Below are 11,396 nucleotides of genomic sequence, written 5' to 3'. Positions count from 1 at the left end.
AATTGCCCTATCTTTCAGCAATTAAGTATGACAAGGTAGTGTATACAGAGCCAGGTGGTGACATGATTTCTGCCTGTACTCTGAAAGCCAAAGTGAAACAATTCACCGAGGCCCAGGTAAATGACGATTATAACTAGGACTTTCGTATGTTGGTCAAATGCTTCATCATCTAACTACACACATGAATGAGTGAATGCATGGGCGATATGCCTACTCTCTTTGCTTATTGTCTGATGAAACCCTGCTTGGCAACATCTGTGTGCAAAGAGGACTCTGTTGCACTTGACGGTAAGCTTGCTTTGGTGACGAGAACACACTATGGGATAAAGAGAGGCCTCTGAATCCATTACTGCGTAACCTCTCCCAGAACTCAGAAAAGATGGAAAATTTATGAATTATTTTTATGAAGTAAATGTTTTTATACACATGCCTGGAAAATATTGAAAACATGAAAAATAGACAAGGCTTAATGATGAATTTTAAAAGTCTGAAAATTATAATAAACTAACATAATCATAACCAAAATACATTAGCCAAAGAGGATTTAGTGCAGTTATTCATAAATAGTTCAACAGGCCAACATTGAGATTTTATTATTTATGAATTAGTCTTTTATTATTGTACTATTTAATATCATAAAGAGAAAACCATATAGTTATCTCCTTCATGCTGAAAATATACTTGACACTCAAAAATATTTTAAAAGATTGAATTTTCTTAAGCTTCAAATAAATCAATCAGAGGCCCAAAGCCAGCATCATGACACCATTTAAGTTAGGAACTATTCTGGGTACACTATTTAATGGAAAGACAAAATGATCTGCCTGTCAATAATCAAACAAGCATGCAATCAGACTATGTCTTGTGCAAAAAGGGGGGGGACGATTTCTCTGTATTGTTATGAAAAACATCTTGACTGTACTTTTGCCTTTTCTGTTTGTTTTGGTCCAGGACCTTCAGAAAGACCCGTCTTGCGTTCACCTTACGATGGAATTGAGAAAGTCTCCTGATGGCGGATGGGGCTGGGTGATTGTGTTCGTGTCCTTCTTCACACAGTTCTTGTGCTACGGCTCCCCGTTAGCTGTTGGCGTCTTGTACGTAGAGTGGTTGGATGCCTTTGGGGAAGGGAAAGGAAAAACGGCTTGGGTTGGATCCCTCGCAAGTGGCGTTGGCTTGCTTGCAAGTAAGTGGATGCTTTTATGCTTTTCCTTATTACGTGATTTAATTACATTTGCTGCATTCTTAATACGATGGGTATATATTTTTAAGGGTAAGCCATTATTTTCCTGCCTGCATTCAGATTAGAGCACCACTCTTTGTTGCTAATAAATACACGTACAAATATAGGCACTTCACAAGGTAGTCTATCATTAATTCATTTCTGTATTCATTTATCTACTACTATGTGCACCAGGCAGTGTGCTAGATGCGGGGGCTGAGAAGATGAACAGCAAATGTGTGGTTCCTGTCCCTCATAAACATGTAATTGAATGGGAGACATACTCCCTTCCATGAGTAAGAAGAATACAGGGAGGTGAAGGCACCAATCTAGCAATGACTCGAGGACTACGGTGACCATCAGGTCCTCTGGCGCTCAATAGCCGCGTAGCAAGATGCCCCATGCTCAGTGATGACCTTGTCTCGTTCAGTTTCTCTGGGGCCAGAGCACATCTCCTTCATTCTCCATGACTGCATGCGGAAAACCTGACCTAGCAAGGAAGATTTTGCATAAAAGTTATGCGATACATTTTGTGTGCCCTTCATAGAAAGCCTCTAAAAGTCATTCTTGATAGATGATTACTGTGATGTAATACTGAGGCCTGTGACCTTCAGAGAGGTCCTTGCTGGTGTGTCTGTTCTCCCTTACAGTGACCCTGGAGGACAGAGTAGAACTGCCCTGTACAATTTCCAAGGCTGAACTCTTCCTGGAAGCAGACTATCAGGAAGTAAAACTGGCCTTTGATTAGCAGCCAAGCACTTACCCACCATGCCAGTGGTGCTTCAAAGGCTTTATGTTCCAGGCTCTTCTATTAAAATAACATGCCGTTTCAGGTTCTGAAGCCCTAGATTGAACTATACCGTCATATTTAGTGGTCAATTATCTGACTTCCTTAAGCACCAGTATGCTAGGACCTAGACTGGGTCAGAGGTACTGAGGCCTCTTCCTGTGTGCACTTGTCGTGATTTGTGGCACTAATCGATAGGTTGGAGGTTCAAGTTCATCTGGAGATGCCTCAGAAGAAAGACCTGGTGATCTCCTTTCAAAAAGTCAGTCACTCAAAACTCTGTTGAGCTCAGTTCAACTCCAACACACTTGTAGTCATCGTGAGTTGAAGAGATCAACTCCATGGCAATTACTCTTATCAGGACATTGAGGGTAGTGATTTCTAAGGTCTTTTTTAGCTCTAAAACTATTTGATGAAAATGTGCTTTAAATGAAATGTGTTTTCCATTTCTTCTTTTTAATAGGCTACACCTCTTGGTCCTAAAGGAGATGTAAAAACAAAACAAATCTCCAAACCAAAAAAACCCCAATTGTTTCTCATTGACATATAGTCACATGTAGCGTAACCTCCACATGGTCTTATGTTCTGTGAAATAGGATGTTAGGTGATTTGTTTGAGCACTGTATCACCATCTGGTCCTGATACACTTTGGTTTGGTCTTCAGTGAGCACCGTTAGCAGTGACTCGTGGGTCCTGCGCACATGCCTTTTAGCCTGTGGCTTTCAATGGATCCAGTCCTTTAGCAGCTGGGAAAATTTCCCCCTTAGTTTTCAGGAACATTGTAATTTCCAGTGAACCATTCCCAAACCTCAAGCAATTTCCTTCCCTTGTTTCCACCGTCACTTTGTTTGATAACCGTTGGTTTCACTGCTGCTCGTTCCTCTTGCTGCGGCTCTCACCAGCACTGGGTCTGGCGGGGTTGAGAGACAAGATCTGTTTCACTGCCATCTCTGTGAACGAAAACGAAGCAGCGAGATGATGCCGCAGCACTCACGAGAGGGGCAGCACATTCGATCGAACACTACTGCCTAGGAGTTGATGCCGACAGTTATACGATCGGCTTTTTAGCTAGAAAGGACAGCACAGTTGCTGTGTGTCAATAAACACCACAACTGGTGTTTATGACCAGTTGTCATCTGAAATGCAGGGCTTTTGTCCTGAAGTTGTGCAGCCAACGACCCAGTCCAAGTCTGAGGAAGCAAGGATTACTGAGAAGATAGAGCAGGGAGGAGACCACAGCAGTGCAAAGCAGACCGTCTCTGGTGTGTGCTTTGAAATCACAATAGAGAGAGAATATATTCCTTTGGCTCTGGGATGTATACTTTGGGGAGTCACATATAGATGTTTTACATTAACTCAGGTTTCAGGGTAATCACAGGAAACAGCTGCTGACTATAAGCAAGCAAACGATAATAGGTTCTTGAAGTCTTTTGGCCAGTCTCAGGATGTCTTTGTTAATGAAATACATAGCAGGGCCTAGTTTTTAACGACTAACAATCAGGTAAATAAGATAGGACTCCCAACATTTTCTGGCCCTTCCAGGTGAAGTCTGCAGTCAACCTATCTGATTGTGAACAATATAGCAAGTTATACAAATTCCAGAGACTGCACTAAGTAAAGTACCATAGGCTGACTGCATTTTGTAAGGGAGCTTTTTCTAACTGCATTCAGTAAAATAACTTGGGTTACACTTTCAAGATATTATAGACTATACATGTACTGTCTCTTTGTATGCCTGGCGGTGCAATTGCTTAGTAAATAAGAGACGTTGAGTGTTTGCAGGAGGCTGTGCGTCTTGCTTCCTTTCCACTCTCTAATCCGGATTTCTGAATTCCACGACAGCCTAGGGGACCACTGATGTATGTGTGGCCAGACCTTTTCCAAACAGGTGTTCTGCTGGGCTGTTTTAGCTTGCTTAAGTGAAAACCAGACTTGAAGAGCAATGCTGGATCATCTGGCCGTGTGAAATCATCCAGCCAAACTGCCACGATAAGCTCCAGAGAAACACAGAGTTCGCTGGTTCAAGATATGGATTGTTTGCAAAGCAACTGAAAGTGCAAGTGGATGATAATTGATAGGGTTTGAAAGTATCGATTGCTAGGAAAAGACTTCATGTAGAGCAGAGAGGACTTGTTGCCAGGCTCTAATTAATCATGATATCTATTCGTAAATACTAAGTTAAACGGAAATGTAATTACCTTGGAAGGGTCAAAGGATAATTGAATGACGCCTCAATTAATGCATACTCAGGGAACAAAGATGTTGACAAAAATCTGCCTAGCTGGGAGTTGAGGACTGAGGGAAGCTGAGATGGAAAGAACGGGGCTGTGGTGAGCAGAATGACTCTCTCTTTATATTCTGAACTGCAACTGGATCCTTCCTCCAAATTCCGAGGTGGATCAACCCCCACTCAAGGGCCTTAAGCTCAGGGCCATGTGCAATTGCACAGATTGCAAAGCTGTGAGGCTGCCCCTGCTGGTAGGGACCAGGGAGAGAGCAAGCCTAAACTGAAGTTCAGGGAGAGGACAAGGACAGAGGAGGATTGGACTGAGGTCACAGGCTCTCTCAAGTGCTGAACTCTACCACGTAATGTCTCTGGGTCCATGGACACAAGATCAACATAGAAAAAGAGAGAAAAGATTTCAAGAATGAGGAAATGGTAGAAAGGAACGGATGCTGAAAACCTACCACTTATGTCGGTATGTGTGAGGCCACTTGAGACAGTATAATCCAGATTTGGGCATAGCTGACCCCTTTGACTAGAGCTCATGCTGACCTCTCCTGGTTCTTGATGCACAAATTTTGAGACAAATACTGAAAGCTGTGCTTGTGTCGTATCAGCAAGAGGTGTCTAGCAGTGTGGGAGTCACAGCAACCATCCACTTTCTGGTTTTACAGAGAAGCAAGCGATCAGCACTAGCTTAGAAGTGAGCAAATGTATTTCATGTGGGTGATCACATGGTTCTCTTACCCAGGCAGCTAGTTTGAATTACTACAGAAACATTTCAGCATAAAGTCGCCTACATCTCGCTCTGTGACATTAAAATTTAGTAGGTCTCTCTCTGCAGGGGACCTCAAACTCACAGCCATCTTCCATGGAGACTCATAGTGACCCTGTAGGGCAGGGTAGATCTGCTTCTGTGGGTTTCCTAGACTGTGATCCTTTACAGGAGTAGACAGCCGCATCTTTCTCCCATGAAGTTACCGGTGGTTTAGAACTACTGACCTTGTGGTTATCAGCCCACCCGTCACCACTGTGCCACCAGGGCTTCTCTGGGGAGACCCACATCCATGTATATATCTTTTAAGGTCCCTAAAGTGAATTTGAGGCAAAAGTGACTTTCAGTTGGCAAGTACCTCTGGTTTTAGTTCTGTCTACTTACGCTGCAGTTTGGTATGTTTTGAGAGCTCTCCAACATATGATTCACTTGGAATTATTTTATTTATAAAGGCAATCGGTGTAGGTTTCTGCTAGGACTTGGCACTGCTCATGTCATGTAAATCATGAAAAATATGTCTCCTGTGACCCCAGTGATCTTTAGAACCTTTTTAATAAAATGTGTGTATACTTATATATGTCCATATGTTTTTTTATAAAATGAGTTTACCTGCACACAACAACATACATGCTTACGTCTGTATACTAGTGTGGGTGCTGCTGTGAAGTCCGTGCCAACTCATGGTGTTCTCAAGCATGCCAGAGTAGAACTGTCCATCGGGTTGTCAGCATCTGACTTTTTGGGAAGAATTTCACCAGGCCTTCCTTCCAGGCCACCGCTGGATAAACTTGAACTTCCAACCTTTCAACTATCAGCCGAGCACGCTAACTATTTACACCACCCAGGGATTTCTGACATCAGTACCAAACTCATGCTATCTGTGATCATCAGTGCATCTAGAGAGGGGAGGAGGCCCAGGAGTCAGCATTTTGGCCACCTTCCCAAATGATTCTGGACCAGGCAGACCATGCCAACCCGAGGAGCAGTTATTTTCTTGATTCGGGCTTGTCTAGAGAAGGCCCGATAGCGTCATCTTGGATCTGGCCTTTGGAACATTAGGTAGAGCAAGCTGAGTTTACTTTTCAAGCAACATTAAAATTCTGCTTTTCTCCAGTGTGCCTGACTCACTACCGGCCATTTTCCCCCTTGCTTTGTCTTAACTGACCATCAAAACAATGCACGGAGACAGGTATTATTGCCCTACGAGGATGTGCACATTCTCTGAGGGAGGAGTGGTACCAGAGCTCAGGTGTTTCTCACCTGTTATGCCTGCTGCCTCGCGTTTCCATTGGAAAGAAGAGAAATGCCCACCTTGTCGCTCCGTGTGTAGAACAGTTGCGTTGGTGCTGAGCATGGAGTAAGTGCCCACTGTTGTCGATGGGTGCTGTGGCGCTGGTTCTGACTCACTGACAGTAGGTACAGCAGAGCGAAACACTGCCTGGTCCTGTCCCTCCTCCCAGCTGTTCCCATGGTTGAGTTCATTGCTGCAGTCACGGTGCTGTTTCATTGTGTGGAGTCCTCTCTCGTTGTCTCTGCCCTTCCACTTACCAGCCGTGATGCCCTTCTCCAGGCTCTGTTCTCTGCTGACCATGTCCAAAGTATGCCCAGTAAATACTAGTCATTGGGGCGCTAAAGGTCCATGCATCGATGTACTTGAAACTCTAGAACCTGCGAAAGAAAGGGCCCTTTTAGGATATAAGGCAAAGCCATTGTCTAAAGGAATGGGGACTAGGGAAAGCCGAAACCTTGTCCACTATTTTGCCTCAGCATGTGGCAGTTAAAGGCCCACCATTGTTTCTGACAAACGTAGATTTGGGTAGTAACTCATTCAAGTATGTTAGAACTCTGAAAACTCATGCACGTCTGAGCCTTACACGTGTCCCAGCGTTAATTCTTAAGTCCCTTTCATTGAAATTGAACTTCTTGAGGAGGAAGATTTCTGGCTCTCCTCCAAATTATGTATGTATCCAGATGATCTTTGGAATGAATAAAGCGGGGTGCGAAGGTTCAACATTGTATTGTCTACGCGGTCAAACAGCTGACCGTGGTTAAGGACTTCCATAAGGTGTTCTCCGTGCTGGGTACATGAAGGTAGAAGAAGAGGAAAGGTTTGCCATCTCAGTAATGCAGAATTCACAAACACTCAGCACTAAGTAGTCAGAAGGCTGGGCCACCATCTCTGGGGGTTCGTAAGGAGGAAGGCTGTGAGGGAGCCAGGTGGGAGGGTGGTGGATGTTCCATGCAGAGTCCCAGGATGCAAAGACCTCAAATCTGAAATGCAGACGTTGAATTTGACTGGAAAAGAGGAATTGGTTTAGGAGATGATGATCTTTGGATGGATGTGCTTGGCTGACACGCAGTCCTCAGTTATTCAGTCACACACGAATCTAGGGTTGCTACACTTTATTTTGTAGGTGTGATTCCAGTTCATAGGAGATGCCTTTTAAAGAAGCAAGTCTCCCTAGGTAATCTGGGTGGTCCTGATGTAATCAGTTGAAAGACTTTAGAAGTAGAACTGAGCTTCCCCGAAACAGAACAAGTTCCAGCCACTGCCTGAGCGTTCCAGGTTGCCCCTGCCGTACGGATTTCAGATTTAACTTGTCAGCTCCCACGATGGATTAAACCAATTCCTTAACTTTTAGTATCTGTCTCCTGCTGATTCGACTTCTCTAGCTTAATTCAGACTGATGTACAAAGACTGGAAAGCAGCACACCTGGAGGACTAACCCATCCCTTTGTGGGGCTCAAACAAGTGAAAGCACCTTAGGCTAGAAGTCATCCTTCCAATCCAATTAGAAGGGTGGGGCCCTTCTCAGAGGACAAACTTGCTGAAACAGCTGGGAGGTCATTTGTTCTGTGACTGCTCAAAAATAAGACCTCACAGTTCCTCTTTTTGTTGATTTTGTTCAGAATTCCTCCAGAGGCCTTCAAATTCACGATGTGAGTCAGTAAGTACATTTCTAGGTTCATGCAGACCTGGGTTTAACCAGCTAGACTTGCTGAATGAGTTGTGATCACTGGCAGAGCGGATTTTGAGCTTACCTCTATAATTTTACCCCAAGGACCGTGAACATCTTCAGGGAGGACGTAAAAAAATTCCTGCTTCATGCCGGATCCCACTGCATGAGTCAGTTCCCAGGATGGGTGAGAATGAACTGGGGATTTGGGGAAAGTTTCCCTCCACTTCTGAAAGACAGATGCTGTATATTTGATCCTGACCCATGGTACACCCCCCCTCCCTCCGGGGGTGTCAGCGCAGCCCTGTGTTCTCAGCATGGTACTTGCTGGTGCTTTTGTCTTCCAAGGAACCCTTCCATGGACTCTAACCACCAGTCAGTGGCTTAGCACCTGATCGTATTAACTGCTTGTCCCAATCAGCCATTTCCCTATGTCTCTTTAGACCACCAAGCCAAACAGCAAGCAGTGCAGTTGATACACATGAGATCAAGGATTGAAGTTGGTGCAGCTCTGGAGTTCTTTTCCATCTGCAGGAAGGTGTACTGGAAGTTCATGGTCACAGCTGACGGCCAGGAGTGAGAACTCTGCCACGGGGCGTCCTACTTTCAGGAGGAGGGCAGGGCTGACACGGGCACAATCTCTCTTCTCCGTTAGGAAATCTGGGCTGCACAGCAGGGGAACAACCCTGGTGTGTCTTCTTTCCTTTTTGCATGTTGGTTTGTTTATAGAGGCACCTCCCTTCCTTGACCTCCGTGTCCCTTCCTTTAACTTCAAGACCAGCCACTTCCGTTTGAAACCACAAGCCACTCTGTGGGAGGCGTTCTGCTCCCATAAAAAGTCGCAGGCTCTGAAACCCAGAGGCAGTTCTGCCCTGTCCTGGAGGGTTGCCCTGAATTGGAATGGGTTTGATAGCAATTGGTGAGTGTCAGTTCTGTACTAAAAGGATGCTAGGTCACTGTGGGGGAGTGTGAGAAGGTAAAACACCTGTAAGGGCCCTGGGAACTACCTAGAAAGCATAGAGAAGTTGACCTCTATCCCACACAGCCACTGGCCATCCTTGCTTGGATTAGGTGCTGTAGAAACGATTCCGGCTCATAGCAACCCGGTGTACAAAGGAACAAAGCACTGTCCAGCGCTGCATCATCCTCATGACTGTTGTTCGAGCCTGCTGTTGAAGCCGCGGTGTTATCCCTTCTTTATTTTTGATGACTTTACCAAGCATGACAAAGCATGCCCAGCGTGTATGGAATGGAAGTCTCACCCTCCTCCCTCCTAAGAAGCATTCTGGTTTTGCTTAATACAAGGCCGATTTGTTTGTTCTTCTCTCAGCCCATGGATCATTCAGTATTCTTTACCAGCACCCTAATTCCAACATACCCCTTCTTCTCCGGTTTTCCTTAGCTGTCCAGCTCTCATGTGCGTAGGAGACGATTAAAACCACCATGGCTGTGGTCGGGCATACCTTACTCTTCAAAGTGTAGTGTGACTTTTCCACACTGACAGTGTACAAACTTTTGCTCTAAATGTCTCCCTTATCAGGTGAGACTGGCAGCATCATAAAAAAGAATAGTTCTTTGATTTAATTCATCTCTTGAAACTAACCCAGTGCTAGAGAGTAATGTCCAGTTTATCATTATGGGGAATCCTTGGATGTTATTAAGAAAAGTTCCCAGCAGGTTGATACGAACCTCACCCCATGTGTTTTGGAGTAGAACCCTATCCAATAGCAGTGTCAATGGCTGTCTTTGTTTGGATGTAGATTTCCAGGTTTGTGGGTGGATTTCAATGGCCAACATTTGGCTAGTAGCTGAGTCACCAGGCACTCCTAACCAGTTGTATTGAGCCGATCTGACTTGTAAACCATGGGTGTGCCAAGATTTTAAATGAGTTTTCAGAAACTAGTTTTTCACAAGTAGATTATCAGGCCTGCTTCTAAAGGTGCTGTTTTGAACTAGGTTGAGTTTGAATTGCTAACCTTTCAGTAGTTTCCCAGCATTGAACTGTTAGTCTCTCCCGTGACCCATCCCCTGTCATTTCTTACATGTCATTACAAGGAGATAAACAGCCAAAAATTTTAAAACTGACTTAATTGTTATTGATAAAATATGGGGCAATGTGGTTTAACTCAGGAATATGTAGCTATCTTGAATTAAAGAATCTGTCCTGAACTTTCAACCCCAAATAAACCTACCTGTTATGTTTTCATCTGCACTCCATTCATAGTCCCATTTAATCTGTTAAATTTGACAAAAGAATACTGGTATTATTTACTGATATTTTTACCTCTAGGAAAAAAGAAATGATAGTACCCATTATAGTACTTCTCACATATACCCTGCCATTGGTTAGTTAGGGGTCCCTGACCCAGTCACATGATGTTTCTTAGTGCCAGTTTCATGATTTTGAAAATGAGCATTCTGGATCATTTCCAAGAACTCTTTCAGCTCTGAAATTTATATCTTTTATCCTGGCATTGAGGTAGTTTTCTCTAAGTAAGCAGCAGATGGCAGTGTAAAATTAGAGACTATTTTAAAAGGCAGCTTTCAATACACCGCATTCATCTGCTAAGTAATTTCTTAAAGCTTAAATTGAAATAAACAAACAAAAGAACACTGTGTTAGCCCAAAATGATTTCAGCATTCATCACCTGTCCACTGTCACTGCACTGATTCTGGCTCATTTCGACCCTGTGTCAGATTTCCAAGGCTGTAAATTTTTTGGGGGGGTTTTAATTTAAATCATTTTATTGGGGGCTCGTATAGCTCTTATCACAATTCTTACATCCATCCATTGTGTCAAGCACATTTGTGCATTTGTTGCCATCATCATTCTCAAAACATTTGCTTTCTGCTCGCGCCCTTGGTATCAGCTCATCCCCCCCCCAACCCTCCACCCTCCCTCCCTCATGAACCCTTGATAATTTATAAAAAGTTTTTTTTCATGTCTTAAACCTTCCACTGTCTCCCTTACCCACTTTCCTGTTGTCCCACCCCCTGGGAGGCGGTTATATGTAGATCATTGTGATCAGTTCACCTTTTCTCCCCGTACCTTCCCCTTACCTTCCTGGTATCAATACTCTCATTATTGGTCCTGAAGGGTTTATCTATCCTGGATTCCCTGTGTTCCAGCTCTTATCTGTATGTGCTCTGGTCTAGCTGGATTTGTAAGGTAGAATTGAGGTCAAGATAAACTAGAGGAAAGTTGTATGTTTCATCATTGCTATACTGCACCTGACAGGCTCGTCTCTCCCTTGCGACCCTTCTGTAAGAGGATGTCCAATTGCCTACAGATGGGCTTTGGGTCTTCACTCTGCCTTCCCCCTCATTCACATTGATAAGTTTTTTGTTCTGGGTCTTTGATGCCTGATACCTGATCCCATTGACACCTCATGATTACACAGGCTGGTGTGCTTCTTCCATGTGGGCATTGTTGC

The 11,396-nt window shown here is 44.1% G+C and overlaps 1 protein-coding gene across 5 annotated transcripts in view; it reads left to right on the top strand.

Annotated features, from left to right (window-relative positions):
- The first annotated feature begins 951 nt into the window (after positions 1-951).
- SLC16A9 (solute carrier family 16 member 9) overlaps positions 952-11,396 on the top strand; it is a 40,991-nt gene continuing 30,546 nt past the window's right edge. For 4 of the 5 annotated variants that reach the window (XM_045291227.1, XM_045291226.1, XM_045291225.1 and 1 more), the window contains exon 1: positions 952-1,183. In XM_045291227.1, the coding sequence (XP_045147162.1) occupies positions 988-1,183 (196 nt within the window). In that variant the 5' untranslated portion in view covers positions 952-987. The remainder of the gene's footprint in view (positions 1,184-11,396) is intronic. The other variant, XM_045291228.1, reaches the window with a different exon arrangement.

The sequence above is a fragment of the Echinops telfairi genome, unplaced genomic scaffold (assembly GCF_000313985.2).
Source record: "Echinops telfairi isolate 266 unplaced genomic scaffold, ASM31398v2 ScPeMD7_70;HRSCAF=299, whole genome shotgun sequence".
Lineage (NCBI taxonomy): Eukaryota > Metazoa > Chordata > Mammalia > Afrosoricida > Tenrecidae > Echinops > Echinops telfairi.
Note: the sequence above shows the minus strand (reverse complement) of the source record. Positions and strands in the feature narration are given on the sequence as shown.